Below are 23,300 nucleotides of genomic sequence, written 5' to 3' on the forward strand. Positions count from 1 at the left end.
TGTATTTTTATGACAGAGATAGATTCGATCTTGACAAACAAGGAGGTGAAATGGTATCTGAACGAGGCAGGAGGCAGCTAGAAGACCATTATTGATCTTATTAAATATCAGCGCGGACTTGATGGGCCGGGTTGCCGACTCCTCCTAATTGGTCTGTCTCCATGTTGACTGATATTCCGCTGCACAGTGCAGGGGAGGGGGAATGGGCGGGAGGGGGGGGAGTAATGCGAGATAGAGGGGAGTAGTAGAGGCAACGAGCGCAAATAAGTGAGAGGCGGGGAGAGTTACAAAGATCGAAGAGAGAGAGAGCGAGATATAGAGAAAGCGAGAGAGAGCGAGAGAGCGACCGAGAGGGAGAGAGGGTGAAAGAGAAAGAGAGAGAGAAAGAGAAAGGGAGAGAGCGAGATGCATGGCATTAAGGGTAAGTTAGTAGCATGGATAGAGGATTGGTTAATTAATAGATAGCAAAGACTGAGGATTAATGGCTGTTTCTCTGGTTGGCAATTAGTAGCTAAGTAGTGTCCCTCAGGGATCCGTGTTGGGCCCACAATTGTTCACAATTTAAATAAATGATTTGGAGTTGGGGACCAAGGGCAATGTGTCCAAGTTTGCAGATGACACTAATATGAGTGGTGAAGCGAAAAGTGCAGTGGATACTGGAAGTCTGGAGAGGGATTTGCATAGGTTAAGTGAATGGGCTCGGGTCTGGCAGATGGAATACAATGTTGACAAATACGAGGTTATCCATTTTGGTAGGATTAACAGCAAACTGGATTATTATTTAAACGATAAAATATTAAAGCATGCCGCTGTGCAGAGAGACCTGGGTGTGATAGTGCATGAGTCACAGAAAGTTGGTTTACGGGTGCAACAGCTGATTAAGAAGGCAAATTGAATTTTGTCCTTCATTGCTAGAGGGATGGAGTTTAACACTAGGGAGGTTTTGTTGCAATTGTATAAGGTCTTAGTGAGGCCACACCTGGAGTATTGTGTTCAGTTTTGGACTCCTTACTTGAGAAAGGACATACTGGCACTGGAGGGTGTGCAGAAGAGATTCATTAGGTTAATCCAAAGCTGAAGGGGTTGGATTATGAGGAGAGGTTGAGTAGACTGGGACTGTACTCGTTGGAATTTGGAAAGATGAGGGGGGATCTAATAGAAACATTTAAAATTATGAAGGGAATAGATATGATAGATGTGGGCAGGTTGTTTCCACTGGCGGGTGAAAGCAGTGCTAGGGGACATAGCCTCAGAATAAGGGGAAGTAGATTTAGGACTGAGTTTACTAGGAACTTCTTCACCCAAAGGGTTGTGAATCTATGGAATTCCTTGGCCAGTGTTGCAGTTGAGGCTCCTTCATTAAATGTTTTTAAGGTAAAGATAGATAGTGTTTTGAAGAATAAAGGGATTAAGGGTTATGGTGTTCGGGCCGGAAAGTGGAGCTGAGTCCACAAAAGATCAGCCATGATCTAACTGAATGGCGGGGCAGTCTCGAGGGGCAGGATGGCCTACTCCTGCTCCTAGTTCTTATGTTCTTATGAGAGAGAGAGGGGGAGGGAGAGAGAGAGAGAGAGAGATAGAGAGAGAGAGAGAGAGGAGAGAGAGAGAGAGAGAGAGAGAGAGAGGAGAGAGAGAGAGAGAGAGAGAGGGAGATAGATTGATAGATAGAGAGAAAGAGAGGGGGGAGGGAGAGAGTGAGAGCGGGAGGGCGAAGAGAGAGAGATAAAGAAGGAAGAGACAGGGCGAGAGCGAGACAGGGGGTGGGGGAGAGAGAGAGATAAAGAGAGCGAGAGATAGAGAGAGCAATCAAGAGAGAGCGAGGGAGATAGTGGGGGAGAGAGGAAGAGAGAGAGAGAGGGAGCGAGAGTGAGAAAAAGAGAGGGAGGGAGCCGATGAGAACGAGCGCGCGTGAGAGAGAGCGAGATAGATAGTGAGAGCGAGAGAGATAGAAGGGGATGAGAGATTCTGAATTGGACATTCTGAATTCTCCCTCTGTGCACTCGAACAGGCCCGGAATGTGGAGACTAGGGGCTTTTCACAGTAACTACATTGCAGTGTTAATGAAAGCCTACTTGTGATAATAATTAAGATTTTCATTATTTTTATTATCATCCATAATATTCGTTTTATGCATCACAACTTGCTTCCTGCATAATTTGTGGGCACGATTTAGACGATTGATCAAAATATTTGAATCCCCTCCTTAACGATCATCTCCTTCCCACGCTCAATCACAATGATTTTCCTCATCCTCTGACGAAGACATGAGTCACAGTAACAAGACGCAATTTTTGGATAAATCTTAATTTAATTTCTGATTATGCTAATTGATCCATGCGTTGCTAAAGGCGCAACAGCATTTACTGCTCTGTTTGCTGTTCATTTACTGCTGTCTCCTCATATTCTGCAAACATATTTCACTGTTAATGAGCGTGAGTAAGGACCACAGTAAACCCTTGACGCTTGGGGACACCACTTCGGAAATGTCCCCTCATTTTTCCGTAAGAGTTCATTTATTACCTGAACATAGGACCCCGACGCCGACGCTGTTATTGAGAATCGGTTTCCGCTCAAATGAGCTGCAGTTCCAGAGATGTGATTCATTTCCTCTACATTGGACATTATACACCCACACAGGACCTTCACTCTCGCCGTACTTTGAAGCATTATAAGCGGCTATCGCGCGGCCGCAGTCCAGCTGTCGACAGACAACTTTGGCATCATCCATGTCCCAGAGGCTGTCCTGGACTCTGCCCCAACTGTGGTTGTAGTAAATCTCCACTCGCCCCTCACACCGGTTTCCCCCATCCATCAATCTCAGTGACAATATTGTGTCTACAGGATTAAATAAAATGTGTTAAAGGTCAGCAACTTTATCCATTTGTTGTCACTCCTGATCTGGGCGGTATTTTTAACTTAATGTCTTTTCTTGGCAACAGCCAAGCTGAATCGTGCCACTTTGAAAATTCTTGCTCCGTGTCTGGAACAAGTTGGATGATTGAAATGATCCCTGGGATTGTGTTTAATGCACCTGGGAACAATCGAGCAAGCAGTATGTCAGCTGCAGCGGCAGCCTCATTAATCCCAGCATGACTGGGGAGCATAAAAGGGGGGAGAACAGTTGCTTTCGAGATGGTGATGGAGGGAAGACAGACAGCCCTCCGACACTGGAGCAGTTTGGCGAGCTAGGGACCAATTGCAGCTGGGATGTCATTGCAGATGAACAGAGCAGAGACAGATATTTCGATTAATTTGCTTTCGAATTAAGTAGGCTTGAACGAATGTCGCAAGGAATTGGGGAGCCGCAGGTAATTTTTGGGTGAAAACAGCAAGTGCGCTGGGAATTTGTAAAATGCAGATGGCATCGCAGGAGTAAAGAGCGTCCTATCAGTTTGTGTAAGAATAATAAGAGAGTGCAACATGACCGAAAGTAGTTTGAAAGTGCTGTTATACAAAAATACTGTAGGATAAATTATGTTTTTTGACGCTTCAGCGCAGTTAGCCACTTCAACTTGATTCCATGGCGCTGCTGGGCCTGTTTAGCTCAGTGGGCTAGACAACTGGTTTGTAAAGCAGAACAAGACCAGCAGCGCTGGATCCATTCCCATACCAGCCTCCCCGAACAGGCGCCGGAATGTGTCGACTAAGGGATTTTCTATGTAACTTCATATTTGTGACAATAAAAGATTATTATTATGATGGGAGCTTGACTCAACCAGGTGTTGGATTATGTTAACACCATAGGCCAGTGGACGAATAGAGTGATGGAAGTAAACAAAATAGGAAAATCTGCCAAAGGAATATTTCATGTGGCTAATACAATTGTGAACATAATACAATTTAGATGTTTCAGAGGAGAAAAGCGCAATATAAATAAGAGCAAAACAGGAAAATACAGACAGGCAGGTATATAGATAGAAAGACAGAAGACAGCGTATATATATATATATATATATATATATTATAGATAGATAGATAGATACGTAGATAGATAGATATTTTTACAAGCATGGTTGTAAAACGTTAAGCACATCAAAGGGTACGCCCGCATAGTCGGTAATAAACAGACTGTTTCAATTCGTCTCAGCTGGTGATGGCAGATACAGTATTTACTTATCCTTTGTTAAATAAGTTATGCAAGTATTACGTTGTTACTATGGGTTATTCCGTGGAACGTTACCAGTTGGCAAATAATTCGAAATAATAATTTGGAACAAAATTCGCAGTCCATTGGACCAATATGGATTAACATAAAGGAACGCAACTCGGTAACTGAAGGAGAAATCCTATTTAATCAGATTCATGAAGTTTGATGATAAGGTGCCAGAGAGTGTTAATGAGGATGCTACGGCTGATGTGGTTTTTCTGGACTTCCACTATATATATATGTTAAAGGGTCACATAGGATTATCAGGGAAGCTAAGTAATCAAATGGACGAATGCTGCAAGCATGGGCAATTGACTGTTTGACTGGAAACATCTAGCAGTGTTAAATAATCGGGATTCGTTATTTTTCAATGGAAGAAGAGATACTCTGCATTTCAAAATGGTCATTATTTTCCTGAAAGAGATATCAATTAGCCAGTCGTGATATCAAGGTTACAATTTCAAACTGCAATTTTAAAAAAAAGCTTGAAGAGCAGTCCACAACGGAACATGTAAACTGCAAGAAGACATCGAGAGACTGGTGCAATGGAAGCAACAGAGCAGATAACATGTAACACAGGAGAATATGAAGTGACTGTTGGAAATAAAGTAATCAGACGTGCACAACAGGAGGATATGCAATGCCTCATAGCACGTTGTTGTAAAAAGCTGTGCGTATTGAAGAACAGCTATTGTTGCAATATAAGCACAGCGGGCAGCATGAAATGCCATTCTCCCACAACCGACAAGGCTAACATCACCGCATTATGTGCATTTTGTCATCAGGACACCATGATTGGTGGCATACTGGACAGTGAAGAAGGTTATCTAGGACTGCAAAGGGATCTTGATCAATTGGGCTAGTGGACTGATGAATGGCAGATCAACTTTACTTTAGATAAATGTGAGGAGATATATTTTGGTCGATTGAATTGGGGCAGTTAATGGTAGGGAGTTGGGGATAGTTACAGAACAAAGAGATCTCGGGGTACATGTTCATAGAACAAAGAACAAAGAAAAGTACAGCACAGGAAAGGGCCCTTCGGCCCTCCAAGAACTACCATGCAGCCAGTCTGAACTAAAATCTTCTAAATTTCCTCGGTCCGTATCCATCTATTCCCATCCTATTCATGTATTTGTCAAGATGCCCCATAAATGTCACTACCGTCCCTGCCTCCACCACCCCCTCCGGCATCTAGTTCCAGGCACCCACTACCTTCTGTGCAGAAAACATGCCTCGTACATCTCCTCTAAACATTGTCCCTCACACCTTAATCCTCCGCCCCCTAGTAATTGACCCCTCTACCCTGTGGAAACGCTTCCGCCAATCCACTCTGTCTATGCCCCTCATAATTTTGTAGGCCTCTATCAGGACGCCCCTCAATCTCCGTCGTTCTAGTGAGGACAAACCGAGTTTTTTCAACCACTCCTGATAGTTAATGCCCTCCATATCAGGCAACATCTTGGTAAATCTCTTTGCACCCTCTCTAAAGCCTCCACATCCTTCTGGTAGTGTGGCGACCACAATTGAACACGATACTCCAAGTGTGGCCTAATTGAGGTTCCGTACAGCTGCAACATGGTTTGCCAATTCTTATACTCAATGCCCATGCCAATGAAGGCAAACACGCTGTATGTCTTCTTGACTACCTTCTCCACCTGTGGTGCCCCTTTCACTGACCTGTACACCTGTATACCTAGATCTCTCTGCCTTTCAATACTCTTGAGGGTTCTACCATTCACTGTATATTCACTACCTGCAGTAGATCTTCCAAATGCATTACCTCACATTCGTCCTGATTAAACACCATCTGCTGTATCCTCTGACAGTCCTCATCGCTATCCGCAATTCCACCTACCTTCGTGCCGTCTGCAAACTTACTAATCAGACCAGTTACATTTTCCTCCAAATCATTTATGTATACTGCGAACAGCAAAGGTTCCAGCACTGATACCTGCAGAATACCACTAGTCACCGCCCTCCAATCAGAAAAGCACCCTTCCATTTCTACTCACTACCTTCTATGACCTAGCCAGTTCTATATCCACCTTGCCAGCTCACCCCTGGTCTCGTATGACTTCACCTTTTGTACCAGTCTACCATGACGGACCTTGTCAAAGATTTTAGTGAAGTCCATATAGACAACATCCACTGTCCTACCTACATCAATCATCTTTGTGACCTCTTCGAAAGACTCTATCAAGTCAGTGAGACACGACCTCCCCTTCACAAAACCGTGCTGCCTCTCACCAATACATCATTTTCTTCCAAATGGGAGTAGATCCTGTACTCCAAAGCTCCTTTGAAGTTGGAGTCGCAGGTGGACAGCGTGGTGAAGAAGGCATTCAGCGTGCTTGGTTTCATTGGTCGGAACATCGAATACTGGAACGTCTTGCTGAAGTTGCACAAGATAATGAATTAAATGAAAATTGCTTATTGTAACAAGTAGGCTTCAAATGAAGTTACTGTGGAAATCCCCTAGTCACCACATTCCGGCGCCAGTTCGGGGAGGCTAGTACGGGAATTAAACCTTGCTGCTGGCCTGCCTCGGTCTGCTTTAAAAGACAGCTCTTTAGCCCAGTGAGCTAAAACAGCCTCAGATAATAGTGAGGGCACACTTGGAATACAGTACAGTTCTGGTCACCGTATTGTTGAAAGGATATTATTAAACTAGAAAGAGTGCAGAAGAGATGTAATCTAAGATGAAGCTGTTTCCTTATTTAATGCAGCAAGCGGATTAGATCTGGAAGGAACATTGCAGGGAGGTGATGGATAAGGATCAATCGTGTTTCCTAGAAGCTAATTTGACGAATGATGGGAGAGAAACTGGCTTGTCCAGTGGGCGAATGCGGGAGGAGTGACTGGTTGAGTTACTTTTGCTGAACAGCTGAATGGACCGTGTGGAACGCGCGCCTTCTTCCTGTGCTGCGTCAACATCCCTTTATTCTCAGTCTGGAGAGATTCAGCGAACTCACCCGAGCAGACCACATGGACGTCATTCTGGTGTGAGCAGTTAAATTGTTCCGCGGATGAAAGCGGACACTCCCACAACCGGGATTCATTCCCGCGGCACCTGTAGTTCTCCTTCCATATAGGACCGGTTCCCTTTCCAAACAGAGCGCATCTCGGGATGTCCTTCACCGCCCCGCACTGCAGATGCTCACAGATCACACTGGCGGCTTCTAAACCAAAGTGAACATCACACAGCGTCCCCCATTGCTCTCCATGCAGTACTTCCACCCGACCGGAGCATCTGTCCTCACCACCAACCAATCGAGGTCCATGGTTCCCTGTTTGGATCAAAATAGAAAGACACAAATAACTGGATATCTGATCATTAGAAGCAGATGGTGAAATGTCGAGATGGCCATAGGTTGATCCCATTATTTGCCCCAGGATTCTGTCGACTACGTGCCCGGTTGCGGAAATTTGATCGATCTTCCTTTGCTGGTGGGGGGGGGGGGGGGGGATGGAATAGGACCTCAATCCTAAAGGGCCTTCAATAACAATGCAAGGAGATGGTGATTCGGTCACTAGAGTTTTGGTCAGAAACCATCGACATCCCACTGGCTACTTCCAGGAATAATCTATTGGCCTTGGAATGCTTTACGTAAATAAATCATATCTGACATTAATAAATATATTGTTCGACCAGAATTATAAAACTGTCTTGCAGAATTTCTATCAGGTAGATTCATTCAGTTTAGATGTGTAAAATGTTAAATTAATTCGCTGATAGGCAGCATGGTGGCGCCTTGGTTAGCATTGCTTCCTCACGGTGCGGAGGTCCCAGGTTCGATCTCGGCTCTAGGTCACTGTCCGTGTGGAATTTGCACATTCTCCCCGTGTCTTCGTGTGTTTCACCCCCACAACCCAAATATGTGCAGGCTAAATAGCCCCTTAATCTCGAGACGTCGCATTTATGCTTCATCCCGCTTGTTCCTGTGAAAGTAATTGAAAATGTCACTATTGAACGACTGCTCTCCACATGGACAAGGTCCATTTGCAATCTATGGGAGCGTCTCTAATTGGGTAATGTGTAGGTACTCTAATTGGCAGGATGTGACTCGTGGTTTACTGCAGGGATCTATATTGGGTCCAATTCTTAACAATATTCATCAGTAACGTGGATAGCACAGAACAACATATATCCAAATTTGCTGGTGATACAAAGTCAGATGGCATTGTCGACATGGCAGATGGTAGCAGATATTGGCAGACGACACAAATGGGCAAAATTGTGACAGGTGGAATTCAATGTCTTCAAGTGTGAGGTTATCCATTTTGGACCAGAAAAGCATCTGACAGATTACTTTCTAAATGGAAAGACGTCGACGTCCAAAACTTTGGAAATACAAGTGCAGAGATCATTCATACACCACGAACAAGTGCAAAAAATTATTAGCAAGGCTAACGGAATGCTCGAAGACTGGCGTGTAAATACATTTCGTTATGCTGCAGCTGCATCAAACCCTAGTTCGACCCATTTGGAGTACTGGCAGCATCAGAGGAATGGCCATTTAGCCTTGGAGGGAGTGAGGCACAGGTTTACAAAACATATACCTGGACGACAGGGGTGAATTTAGGACGAGGTTTTAAGAAAATTAGGTATTTTCCGTTAGAATTTAGAAGGTCAAGTGCTCATCTGATCAAAGTATTCCAGATATTGAGGGCAAAACACGGTAAATAAAGGTAAACAATTTCCACTGGTTGCGGATTCCAAAAGTAGGGGGCATTGTTGCAAAATTAGGAGTGGACGGTTCAGGAGAAATGTTAGGAAGCTCTTCTTTACTCATATCGTTGTAGAGGTTTCGAACTCTATCCCACAAATACATTTGTATCCAGAACAGTTGTAAGTTTTAAATATGAGATAGATATATTTCCCTTGAGCAAAATTATTTGGGGATATGGCCAAAGGCAGGTACGCGGAGTTAGGTCACAGATCAGCCCTTAACGTATTACATGGCGGGACATGCTCAAGAGACTGAATGGCCTAGCCCTGATCCTATGACAATTGCAAATTGCTACTCCTGTAGCTGACTTTCGCCAATAAAGTCCTTCTCTAAAATAAGAACTGTTATTAACGAAGCAGTTTGTGTTGTTTATCTGCACTTGTAGTTCGTGACGTGACCCTTGTTAGTGACATAAAGCAAGACTGGTTAGTTTTTAAGCCAGGCTTCTGTCGAATGTGAAAGCGAAACCCGTTTACACCGCAGACACCTGTCCTTTTGCAGAACAAAAGCTGAAATTTTCAAATTTGTAATTTTTAAATACACGGGAATAAGATTAAAGTGAGTCCAAAACAGTCAACATCTGGGAACTGTCAGATCACGTTTAGATATGGACACTTTCGAGAGAATAAGTGAATACTTGTTTCTTTCAGTTTTCGAAATATTAGCGGAAATTCTCTGTTTCTCAGTGGGTTTCTACTCACCGGAACAGATCACACTGATATCGTTCCTGTGGCTGCAACCCTGGTGATTTACTGCAGACAGAGGGCAGTCATTTAGGTTTGTCTCGTTTCCTTTACAATCGAAGCTGTCCTTCCGTATAAGCCCAGAACCCTCGCCAAAATATGCGCCTCCTGGCATGCGTACTGCGACTCCACAGTGCCGGTGAGCACAGACCACATTAGCGTCATTCCAATCCCAGTGACGATCACACACTGTTTCCCAGGTTGCACCGTTACTGATCTCCAGTCTCCCCGAGCAAAAGTTGTGTCCCGATTCAAGTCGAGGAATTAAGTGGGCTGACCAACAATATATCAATCGAATTCCAGTGATTAGTATATTAATACAAGTCTGATGTATTATAATCAATCAGGTTTATTGCTCAAGCTACTTCAATTCTTATCCAATACCTTATGTGACCTTCAGCCTCGAATGTTATTGTTTATCCAGTGAGTTCACACTTCTGATCTTTGCGTTATTTGTTGTAAACTCAGATATTTGGCTTCGGTTTAATTTTATACAAGCGCTATGTCACAAGTGAGAACTCGCTTAATTGTCGACTAGAAGATGCGGATGAAAATATTCCACTCTACCTCTGATTTTCTAGCTGCCACGTTACCTTCAGCAACTGCCCGCCCCATCCATGTTCTCCTCCAGAAAACAGAGGCAGGCAAGGGGTCGCAGGAAACTCCCTCACCCATCCTTCATTTAAGGAGGCGGCACAGTAGCCCAGTGGCTAGCACTGTGGCTCCTCAGCTCCAGGGTACCATGTTCGTTTCCGAACTTGGGTAATTGTGCGGAGTCTGTGCGGAGTCTGCACGTTCTCCCCATGTCTGCGTGGATTTCCTCCGGTTTCCTCCCACAAGTCCCGAAAGATGAATTGGACATTCTTAATTCTCCCTCTGTGTACCCGAACTATCGCCGGAATGTGGCGACTAGGGACGTTTCACAGTACATTAATTGCAGTGTTAATGTGAGCCTGTTTATAGATTTTCGTCGAACTTACAGTGCAGAAGGAGCTCATTCGGCCCTTCGAGTCTGCACCGACTCTTCGAAAGAGAACCCGACCCAAGTTCCACACCTTCACCCTATCCCCACAACCCAGTAACCCCACCCAACAGTAAGGGCAATTTTGGACACTAAGGGCAATTTATCATGGCCAATCCTCCTAACCTGCACATCTTTGGACTGTGGGAGGAAACCGGAGCGCCCGGAGAAAACCCACGCACACACGGGGAGGATGTGCGGACTCCACACAGACAGTGACACAAGCTTGAATCGAACCTGTGACCCTGGAGCTGTGAGGCAATTGTGCTAACCACAATGTTACCGTGCTGCCCCCTTGTGACAATAAAGAATTCTGCTATCACTAAAGGATACAAAGAATATTGTCCGAACACATTGTCTCCCCCACGATTAACCCACCTCATCACACACGTATATGACTTTAAGTTAATGCAACACATTTATTTTGAATAATCAGGGAAATAAATACATTTACATCCTTTTACAATGTACAGGCCCTTGAGAAAACTAACCCCTATCGCAGTGTGGGAAGAGGCAATTCTAACATTTCCTTACCGGAACACATAATCTTGACATCTTCATGATGCCCGCAGTCATGTTCTCCCCAGGGGTCTGAGGAACAATTCCAGAGAAATGGTTCGTCACCAGAGCACTGCACCTCATCCAACCAAATTGGTCCCGATCCTGGTCCAGACGAAACATGGGACGCATCCCATGCATTTCCACAACCGAGTTGCCGGCAAACCACTCCTGTGTCAACATTGCCCCATTTGTCATCACAAACTGTGCCCCACTGTCCACGATAAAATATCTCCAATCGTCCAGCACAGCGGCTTCCACCTTCGGACAGTCTTAACTGAAGATTTTCTGTCAGAGAAAGGATTACGTTTCACAAACGGTAAATTCTTCAGTCAATATCAGCTTAACCATCCAGAAAAAATACGAATTATGTATCACGTCCACGAATGGGTATGAAGCTGCATCCCCAGCATCTGCCAACACGAACCTATTGCTTAGAAATGGTTCTCTGTCTCGGCTGATCTATATTGTTCTGATGTCCAAAATGGGCCTCTTGCCACACCACGTCGCTTACATTCACTGACTACAAGCAAATCCACCCATTCCTCCAGTTTTTACTGTAATCTATTATCTTCAGAAACACCTGCTGTCGCCAAGTCCATTTCGGAAAATTTGGGGGCAAATACAGTTTTGCAGAATTTAGTATTGTTTCAATAAATCTTTCTCTCATGTTGATGGCAGTTGAATTTAGGTCACTGCTCGAGCAGAAACATTATCTTCTTTTTAAATTCCAATCAATCAAACAGTTGTCCAGAAGAAGGAGTTCTGTAAATTACGCGCCACTCGATTATTGACCGAAAAATAAAACATTTTTTTCAGATGCTGCGGACTGTTATACGCGTTCAATTCCTCGAGATTCGATCTACATCGTGTTTCGGCCTGTCTCTGTGTATGGAAACATTATATAACATGAAATTCTCTAAAGAGATCCAATCAATTGTGTGGGTTTAGTGAACTTAATCTCTCTAGTACTTAATAAAATTCCTCGAGTAGTGAACACTGTAAGAAGTCTTAAAACACCACATTAAAGTCCAACAGCTTTGTTTCAAACGCGAGCTCAGGTCCTGGGGAAGGAGAAGTGCATCGAAAGCTGTTGTTCGAAACAAACCTGTTGGGTTTTAACCTGGTGTTGTAAGAGTTCTAACTGTGCTCACCCCAGTACAACGCCTGGCATCGCCAAATCGAGTAGTGAACAACTGTTAACTGTTTCATATTTCTGAAGTAATTGACTGAAGCCTACATATTAGTGATTTGTGTATCTGAGCCATTAGAACATGCTGCGCATTTCTAGCTGTCCTTGCGAAAGGGCTCATAGATTGTCTGCTTGAAACGTTGCATTCCCTCTGATGAGTTATCTTCATTTCGGATATTGGAGCGGAATCCTGATTATGTGAAGCACTGAGGATGACATGTGCAATCTAAGGATGACAGGTACAATGTGGGAATGATATGTCCAATCTGAAGATGACATGTACAATGTGAGCATGACATGTACAATCTGAAGATGACATGTACAATGTGAGGATGACATGTACAATCTGAAGATAACATGTACAATGTGAGGATGACATGTACAATCTGAAGATGACATGTACAATCTGAAGATGGCATGTGAAGTATTAAATTGTTGTGAATTGCAGGATCCAGATATCCTGGAGGTGGTGAATTTATCATGAACCTGCTGTGCTTGTCCTGCTAGTCGATATAAGTTGCGATATTCGAAGAGTTCACTTGGCAAAGCACGGTAACTGAATGTGGCCGACCTGCTAATGACGAACATTATCCGAATATATCGCTGTTTCTTATTTATTAAAACATTACTAATCCGGTACTGTGGACAGCATTTTATTAGTCGTGTATCAGGTTATGCTGGAGAGATTTTGGTGAACCAGGTGTTGAAGTGCTCGTCACAGACTATTCAGATTCTGACGAGCTTCATGAGCCTTCATTTTGTCATCGATGAGGAATACAAGACAGTGGGATGGGGCTACTGTACCTGGGCTCGGATCCCAGACATCAGGCATAAGACTTGAGGAACCCTGGTTCAAATCCCACAATGATATATGATGCCATTTGATTCCAATTAAATCTGGAATTAAATGTCAGATAATGACATTAACATAAAATTCATCTGGTTCACTAAATACCCCTCAGGAAATTTGCCACACTCACCTCTTCTGCATGCACCCGGATCCACAATAATGAAATTAACTCTTAAATCCTATCTAAAATGCACTAGCGAACAATAAGGTCAAGGGGTAATTATTTATGCACAATAAAATTCAGAACCCGGCCAACGATACAAAAATCGCATGACTGAATAGAACAATCCCACGACATGGAGGCTTCAGATAGACTGAGTATATAGAATTTGTTACTGGCTGCATCTGCGTGATTTAGTGACGTTAGTTCGGATATTGTGTTTTGTCAAATACCGGCTGTAATACATAGAGAACATTTTCTGAACACTATTCCCTCGTGATTGTGAGTCTCTTTAATCTTTTTTTTAGCAATTTAGATTACCCAATTATTTTTTCCAATTACGGATTTAGCATGGCCAATCCAACTACCCTGCACATCTTTTGAGTTGTTGGGGCGAAATCCACGCGCACACGGGGAGAATGTGCAACCTCCACATGGACCGTGACCCAGTGCCGGGATTCGAACCCAGATCCTCAGCTCCGTAGGCAGCAATGCTAACTACTGTGCCACCGTGCTGCCCTGAGCCTTTTTAATCTTAGTTGGCCTTATGCTTACTGGGTATACTGCCTTCATGTTAATCACAAATAATTTAATTTTTCCTTTGCATCTGCGTGGGTTTCCTCCGGGTGCTCCAGTTTCCTCCCATTGTCCTAAGATGTGCAGCTACGGTGTGTCCGTGTTTACGGGGAAGTGGGTCGAGGTGGGTGCTCTTTAAGAGGCTCAGTGCACTTTCGATGGGCCTACTGCCCTCCTTCAGCACTGTCAGAAGTTCTTGATTAACTTTCAGAACGCAAACTGAGCCTCGTTAAGTTTGTTATTATTGACTGCCAACTGGAATAATGTCAATGTTACATTGCAACAAGCTGTGAGGATCGGGGTGTAACGGTGAACAGTAATTTATCGGATAGGATCTTCTCTACTTTTGACAAACGAGATACATCTTGCCTATTTTCCACATTGTCAGTTTAAAGTCAAAATCGCAGCTATACTGGGACAGGATGATCAGTGGGGCAGTGATTCCGGCGCACAGTTCTTCACTAATTTGTCCCTATTTATTCTCTAGTCCAGGCCATTAACAATGCCAGTTCACAGAGCATGCTGTCTCATATAGAACATATAACATAGAACGATACAGCGCAGTGAAGGCCCTTCGGCCCACGAAGTTGCACCGACATGGGAAGTCAAAAACTAAAGGCCATCTAACCTACACTATGCCATTATCACCCATATGCTTATCCAATAAACTTTTAAATGCCCTCAAAATTGGCGACTTCACTACTGTTGCAGATAGTAAGACCTCACCATCCTTTGCGTAAAAAACCTACCTCTGACGTCTGTCCTATATCTATTACCCCTCAATTTAAGGCTATGTCCCCTCATGCTAGCCACCTCCATCCGCGGGAGAAGGCTATCACTGTCCACCCTATCTAACCCTCTGATCATTTTGTATCTCTCTATTAAGTCACCTCTTAACCTTCTCTCTAACGAAAACAATCTCGTCCATCAGCCTTTCCTCATAAGATTTTCCCTCCATACCAGGCAACATCCTGGTAAATCTCCTCTGCACCCGTTCCAAAGCTTCCACGTCCTTCCTATAATGAGGCGACCAGAACTGTACGCAATATTCCAAATGCGGCCGTACCAAAGTTTTGTACAGCTGCAACATGACCTCATGGCTCAGGAACACAATCCCTCTACCAATAAAGGCCAACACACCATAGGCCTTCTTCACAACCCTATCAACCTGGGTGGCAACTTTCAGGGATCTATGTACATGGACACCGAGATCCCTCTGCTCATCAACACTGCTAGTAATTTTACCATTAGCCAAATATTCCGCATTCCTGTTATTCTTTCCAAAGTGAATCACCTCACACTTCTCTACATTAAACTCCATTTGCCACCGTTCAGCCCAGCTCTGCAGCTTATCTATGTCCCTCTGTAACCTGCAACATCCTTCCATACTGTCTACAACTCCACCGACTTTAGTGTCGTCTGCAAATTTACTTACCCAACATTCTGTGCCCTCCTCAAGTTCATTTATAAAAATGACAAACAGCAACGGCCCCAGAACAGATCCTTGTGGTATGCCACTCGTAACTGAACTCCATTCTGAACATTTGCCATCAACCACCACCCTCTGTCTTCTTTCAACTGGACAATTTCTGATCCACATCTCAAAATCACCCTCAATCCCCAGCCTCCGTATTTTCTGCAATAGACGACCGTGGGGAACCTTATAAAATGCTTTACTGAAATCCATATACACCACATCAACTGCTCTACCCTCGTCTACCTGTTCAGTTACCTTCTGAAAGAACTCAATAAGGTTTGTGAGGCATGACCTATCCTTCACAAAACCATGCTGACTATCCCTAATCATATTATTCCTATCTAGATGATTATAAATCGTATCTCTTATAATCCTCTCCAAGACTTTACCCACAACAGACGTGAGGCTCACCGGCCTATAGTTACCGGGGTTATCTCTACTCCCCTTCTTGAACAAAGGGACCACATTTGCTATCCTCCAGTCCTCTGGCACTATTGCTGTAGCCAATGATGACATAAAAATCAAAGCCAAAGGCTCAGCAATCTCTTCCCTGGCATCACAGAGAATCCTAGGATAAATCCCATCAGGCCCCGGGGACTTATCTATTTTCACCTTGTTCAGAATTGCCAACACTTCTTCCCTACGCACCTCAATGCCATCTATTCTAATAGCCTGGATCTCAGCATTCTCCTCCACAACATTATCTTTTTCCTGAGTGAATACTGACCAAAAGTATTCATTTAGTATCTCGCTTATCTCCTCAGCCTCCACACACAACTTCCCACCACTGTCCATGACTGGCCCTACACTTATCCCAGTCATTCTTTTATTCCTGACATACCTATATAAAGCTGTTGGGTTTTCCTTGATCCTACCTGCCAAAGACTTCTCATGTCCCCTCCTTGCTCGTCTTAGCTCTCTCTTTAGCTCCTTCCTCACTTCCTTGTAACTATCAAGCGCCCCAACTGAAACTTCACGCCTCATCTTCACATGGGCCTTCTTCTTCCTCTTAACAAGAGATTCCACTTCTTTGGTACACCACGGTTCACTCGCTCGACCCCTTCCTCCCTGCCTGACTGGTACGTACTTATCAAGAACATGCAATAGCTGTTCCTTGAACAAGCTCTACATATCCAGTATGCCCAACCCTTGCAGCCTACTTCTCCAACCTACACATACTAAGTCGTCTAATGGCATCATAATTACCCTTCCCCCTGCTATAACTCTTGCCATGCGGGGTATACTTATCCCATTCCATCACGAACGTAAAGGTCACCGAATTCTGGTCACTGTTTCCAAAGTGCTCAACTACCTCCAGATCTAACACCTGGCCTGGTTCATTACCCAAAACCAAATCCAATGTGGCCTCGCCTCTTGTTGGCCTGTCAACATATTGTGTCAGGAAACCCTCCTGCACACATTGTACAAATAACGACCCATCTAATGTACTCGATCTATATCTTTTCCAGTCAATATTTGGAAAGTTAATGTCTCCCATAACAACTACCCTGTTACTTTCGCTCGTTTCCAGAATCATCTTCGCCATCCTTTCCTCTACATCCCTTGAACTATTAGGTGGCCTATAGAAAACTCCCAACAGGGTGACCTCTCCTTTCCTGTTTTTAACCTCAACCCATACGACCTCGGAAGAAGAGTCCCCATCTAGCATCCTTTCCGCCACCGTAATACTGTCCTTGACTAGCAGCGCCACACCTCCCCCTCCTTTTTTTGCCCCCTTCTATGAGCTTACTAAAACACCTATGGAGTGAATCGCCGTAAGTCAGCATATTACAAATATCATCTTCTCACCTATTGCCCTTTGATAAACAAGGATCATTCCAAACTATTCCTTGTCAAATCAATTAACTTCAAACTAAAATGAAATCTGTTCAATTTAATATGGGAGTAGCTGGTACCGAATACCCTTTGGCCATTAACATACAAACTACCTCACTTCCATCCTTCACTGCAGAGTATTTAAAACTGTTGCTTCACAGCTCCACGGTCCCCAGGTTCGATTCACGGCTTGGGTCACTGTTTGTGCGGAGTCCGCACGTTCTCCCCGTGTCTGCGTGGGTTTCCTGCAGGTGTTCCGCTGACCTCCAAATGTCCGTGCGCCTCCAGGATAAAAGTTAGCCTAATTGCGGAAGTACAGAGTGGCCATTGAGGCCTCAATAAATCCAGTTGGCCTGTATAAATTTTCTAAATGGTGGCGAGTTAATTTAAAGACATGTTTTAATGTGAGGACAAGGGACGGCCTGATAGAAAAATGTCCTCTGGTCATATTCACGGGAAATTGTGGCTGCTGAATCGGGAATGAAAATGAAAATTCATCGCAAGACCTGAGGATTAGTGAATCCAATTCCTATAATTTCAATGCCAATTACACGTTGTTTTTCACGAGAAATGTGGTCAATTTATTAATAAAATTCGTCATATATTTTGAACCAGGGGACGTGCGGAGAAGGACCGATACAAGGCAATTGGCATCAGAATCTAATAGGACTGGAAGAGACACGTATTGATGATCCCAGTAGTTTGATCGGTGGATACATTCGCTGAGGGTCTGGTCCGGGCTTTTCATGGGCAGTGCGGGCAGACACGTGCAAGACTGCAGAACAAGAAACTAGATTCGAGCTTGCTAAATTTTACTTGCGAGAGAGTTTCGAATTGACGGTTTGATTGACTAATACGCTCGTTTAAACAGTGCTGTCGAAACAATGAACACAGGCGCTCAGTCGAGCTGAAAATAAATATCCTCTGTTGATTGCTATATTGAAGAATTCAGGGCTGGATTAAGATGGCAACATTTCTAGTGGCGCAAATTAATTAATGCGGCTTTCGGTGAAGTCCAAATGGAATGTTCTTTCTGTTTTGGAAATGTGCCGAGTTACAGATTGCGACTGGACCCATTGGAAGGCATTTGTCAATTCTATGTGATAGTATCACACCCGGTGGCAGTGGAAATAGACTATATTTCAGGTGAAGGAACCTTAGAACATAGAACAGTACAGCACAGAACAGGCCCTTCGGCCCTCAATGTTGTGCCGACCCATGATCACCCTACTCAAACCCACGTATCCACCCTATAAACCGTAACCCAACAACCCCCCCCTTAACCTTACTTTTATTAGGACACTACGGGCAATTTAGCATGGCCAATCCACCTAACCCGCACATCTTTGGACTGTGGGAGGAAACCAGAGCACCCGGAGGAAACCCACGCACACAGGGGGAGGACGTGCAGACTCCACACAGACAGTGACCCAGCCGGGAATCGAACCTGGGACCCTGGAGCTGTGAAGCATTTATGCTAACCACCATGCTACCCTGCTGCCCTTGTACCTCTGCCAGGCCAGTTCTTCATAACGTTCAGGACTGACATGACGAACGAAGAGAGAAGCAAAGACCATTATGGATTGCAAGATATTTCCAGATTTTTAGCTTAGTTTGTAACCTGAACAAGTACAAAATGCAGGGGCTGAATGTCAATTTCATCTTCACGTTATCACTGATTTGTGTGGTTGGAAATCGTTGTTCCTCTGGCGCCAGCCAATGTTTGCCTGCATCTGATTCCTCACAATATGCTTTTAAGTAATGCCACTTATTTTCGTTCTTCAGGAAGGAATATATGTTTCTTATTTGAAATGTAATGAAATGAAAGTCGCTTATTGTCACGGATATCATTCAATGAAGTTACTGTGAAAAGCCCCTAGTCGCCACATTCCGGCGCCTCTCTGGGGAGGCTGGTACGGGAATCGAACCGTGCTGCTGGCCTGCTTGGTCTCCATTAAAAGCCAGCGATTTAGCCTGGTGGGCTAAACCAGCCCCTTCTTACTTGCCAAGTTACCTGAAATGGCTAAATGAAGCTGTGCGGGAGGATAGGATGTCTTTGTGCTTTGGAAGAGAGCAGTGAAGAATTAATTGTACCATCAAAATGTATGATGTGTATGCTGAAGAGTTTCCAATGCGCAGATGTTAGTATACATGAAATATACAGTAAAACTATTGGTGGAACGATTAGAGGGACGTACGCATCTGGACCTCAATATCTGTGACACAAATCCCGGAAAGAGTTAACATGCACCGGCATTTCGATCTAGAGACATGGAGATGTGAATTGGTCTAAAATTGAAAATGTATTATTCAGAGTGTTAAGTACATCAAGGGTCAAATGGCAGCCTTGTGTGTGTTAAATGTTTTAATGTTTCTTACGGTAGCTTTCATTGGAAAGCGGATGGGAAGCGGACAATGGATAATTTGTTTTTTTAAAAAAATGCGAGTTTCTGTATTCAATGCAAATGCTAACGCAAACAAATGCCACATAACGTGACAATAAAGTGCATTACCTGACGGGCGATCTTGGCTGTTCCCAGGTTCATCTGAAATGAGATGCCAAAAATTAGAGTTGGCTGAGGTCAGAAATTATTGAAACTTTCACGCAGAATTGTCACACATGCAGGAAAATGTAAAAGGGCAACTTCTACCAATCTGTGGAATGAATTACCGAGAGGGATTTGTGATCTACTTTGCAATACAGGTCATATAGTTTAGACTGTGTTTTTAAAAAAATCCATTGGACAATGCGCCTTAAGCACTTGAGCCCGGGTCAAACCAAGAAGGGATAATTTATTAAAATGATGCAAAGTCAAAGAAATTGAATGGTGAATTCCGAGGCCAGGAGAAAGCCAAGTCGATGGAAGGCAGAGTTCTATACAGTGTTGCATAGAACCAACTAGGGCGGGCACATGGTTTTCCCGTTAACAGAGGGAAATAAAAATAATTACTTTTCCTGTCTCACTCTCCTCGAGTCTCAAATTCCAATAGATACTGAAAAATATGACTGAAATTTACATTGAATAGTTTGTTCCAAACCATTAATTAGAATGTTAGTAATTCAGCTTAACCTCTCTCATCCGGTCTCAGCAATGAAAGGAAAGCAGCACACAGTAATATAAGAAACAATTTTAAACTGACGGTACAATGATGGGAGAAATTTGTCACAGACTGTGGCTGGGACACGAATTCTGGAATGAGAGAAAACGTCACACATGGTTCATTTCGTCGAAGAGGGGTGACTTAAAAAGAATAAAACGCATTCAATGCAGAAATAAAACGGGAATCGTGACCAAAAATAAATTGAAGTGCGTTATCAATAAGAATAATTATTCCACATTCAGTTTTCATTTCCAGTATTCAATTGTGATTCTAAATACACTCATCTACTGCTTTGTAATGCATTTTCTTTGCTGAAACATGCATCACTTCTTCTTCACGAGACGTGTAATCAAACTGGAGAGAAATATCTGAGATTAAAGTGTTCCTGTTTCCCTGTTTGAGCTGAGATCTACAAAACTGATTGGAAAAGCAGGGACCCCACAATTAAAGTGGGTCAAATGGAGGTGAAACCAACAATCCGAACTTGTTGCGACAATAGCGTGAACAGTATTTTTTAAAGTCAAAATGCATCATTACCCGTTAACACACTATGTTTAAAGGTTGCAGCTATTAGGCAATAGCCAAGGTAAATTGAATATTCTGAAGTGTTGGATAAAATACTCTGATCGCTAACTGTTTTTTTATACAAAGGGGTCGGTGATTTGTTGTTCAGCGCGACCAGATTAGATTCCTGGTGCGTCTCAGCATAGGTCACACCCGCACAACCCAAAGATATGCCGGGTAGCTGGATTGACCATGCAAAATTGTCCCATAATTTGAAAAGAAAGAATTGGGCCGTTTAAATATGGATGAAATTTTCCCGGTGTGTTGTGACCAGCTTTGCGGGAGTTCAGAGATGCACAAGGCAAATGACTTGCAAGTCAACGGACCGGCGATTGACTCTCCACGGTTTCGAAGAATTATGTTGTTGTGCAGCGTTTATTCTCGTGTTTCCTGAAGATAGTAAACTCCGAGTGAATTGGTATCTGCCAAAGTTAGCAAGGGAGTGGACATCGATAATGTTACTTAATGGATTCGGAAGGCGGAGAATATATAACTTGGAAAATTAAATAGCAATAATTTGGCAGTGTTTAAGGTTAGAGGGATAAATGCAGTAACTAGGACAAATCAAGATGATGAGTTCAGTGAATAGATGGATACCTAGTGGAATTATGTTTTACCTATTAGAGGAGTGTGGCTGAAAGAGAGATGGGACTATCAGCTCAAATGTGTTCACTACAAGTTTGCAGAACAGATATAGAGGGGATTGAATAAAGATGAACGTTGGCAATATCGGTCCAGGAAGCATTTTCAGCAGTGACCAGGGTTGTTATGTTTGAAACCGTCAATTGAAGACAGAATGATTGGACTAGGTAACAGAAAGGGTGATCAAAATATTGAGATTACACTACAAACCCCCAAATATTTAGAAGATTATAGAATAACTGAAAATATAGAACCATAGAATTTCCAGTGCAGAAGGAGGCCATTCGGTCTGTCGACTCTGCACCAGCCCTTTGAAAGTGCACCCTACTGAGACCCACGTCTCAACCATATCCCCAAACCCTGTAATCCGACCTCACCTATTTTGGACACAAAGGCGTAATTTAGTATGTCCAATCTACCTAACCTGGAAGTAATTACACTGTGGGGGAAGTAGGAGCAGCCGGAGGAAACCCACGCAGACATGATGCAGCAAAGTAACAAATGGTTTGTAAAAAGTAACATGTTGGTAAAGGTGGAAATTTTAACTACCGGGGCATGAGCTGTGACAATGGAACTCTGAACTGAACTGTTGTTCTGAATTTTTTCACGATAGACTTTCAGGCCGCCTAATCAGTGTCCAACAAAATGACATTTCAGAACGTTCTGGACATTGCTCAAGGAAATGAAGTGGAACAGGTAGAAGAGGAAGCAGTGGCAAAATACCAGTTGGCAATTATCACCATTTAGTTTGTTTTGACCAAAAGGTTTCTGATGTGAAAGTATGTAACATTTGCTCAAGTTGTCAGTTCTTGTAAGCAGAATACTACTGAACTGAAGATCCATTGAACAAAAGTCGGGTAGCAGCTTCTTAAAGACAAAGCAGTGGTACATATTCTCGAGACATGCAAAGGGCAGATTGCCTAACCGATAGACCATTGATGTCAATCGTCTTACAAGGCGAAATGAGGCAGATACGGAGAGCTTATGTCCATTAGAGTGCACTCAAGGCTAAAAAAAAGCAAGACGAATATAGCACGTGCAGCAGTGAATCAAAAATAAAATTAGTAAAACAACGTGATAACATGAAAAGAATGTTGACAAGCAAGCTTCAATGGAACACAACTATGGTTCACAATACCTTATGGAAAAATGATAATTAAGGAAATAATAAGGCATTCAACTAACAAGCGGGTGACTAGTATGCGAAATTAAGGATGTGGGTCTCATTGTAATCTCTGCCGCCTTCCTCGCAGTGTGGAATAATGGGGAGGCAGTGGCGTAGTGGAACACTGAAATAATTTGCCAGGGACCCAGCATAATGAGCTGGGGAACAATGTTCAACTCTCACCTCTGTAGATGGTGAAATTTAATTTCAATAAAACTCTGGATATAAAAGTCTAACGATGACCATGAAATCACAAAAAACGCCTGGTTCATTGCTGTCCTTTAGAGAAGGAAAGCTGCTGCCCTTACCTTGCCTGGCCTACATATAACTCCAGACTAATAATAATATAGTTGACTCTTAACTGCCCTCCTCAAAGGACTCTGAGTTTCGGACATAGTGGCGCATCGGGGAAGGTGCAATTTTATTGCAGGCGGTCACACCCGTAAATTAAGTCTTTCAAAATGGTCAGCAGTCAGGGACTGGACGGAGCAATGAGGCACGTGGACAAAAAAAATCGATTATTGTCACAAGAAT

General features: G+C 43.5%; 1 protein-coding gene across 1 annotated transcript in view; it reads right to left on the reverse strand.

Moving 5' to 3' along the window:
• Positions 1-22,492, reverse strand: part of LOC119960724 (deleted in malignant brain tumors 1 protein-like) — a 59,329-nt gene extending 36,837 nt beyond the window's left edge. Inside the window, exons 1-4 of the mRNA XM_038788341.1 lie at positions 22,325-22,492; positions 20,674-20,749; positions 13,199-13,291; positions 11,179-11,490 (exon numbers count right to left, since the gene is read on the reverse strand). Coding sequence (XP_038644269.1) covers positions 11,179-11,490; positions 13,199-13,291; positions 20,674-20,749; positions 22,325-22,492 — 649 coding nt within the window. The remainder of the gene's footprint in view (positions 1-11,178; positions 11,491-13,198; positions 13,292-20,673; positions 20,750-22,324) is intronic.
• Positions 22,493-23,300: the final 808 nt, after the last annotated feature.

Source organism: Scyliorhinus canicula, unplaced genomic scaffold (genome assembly GCF_902713615.1).
Source record: "Scyliorhinus canicula unplaced genomic scaffold, sScyCan1.1, whole genome shotgun sequence".
In the NCBI taxonomy this organism is placed as follows: Eukaryota; Metazoa; Chordata; class Chondrichthyes; order Carcharhiniformes; family Scyliorhinidae; genus Scyliorhinus; species Scyliorhinus canicula.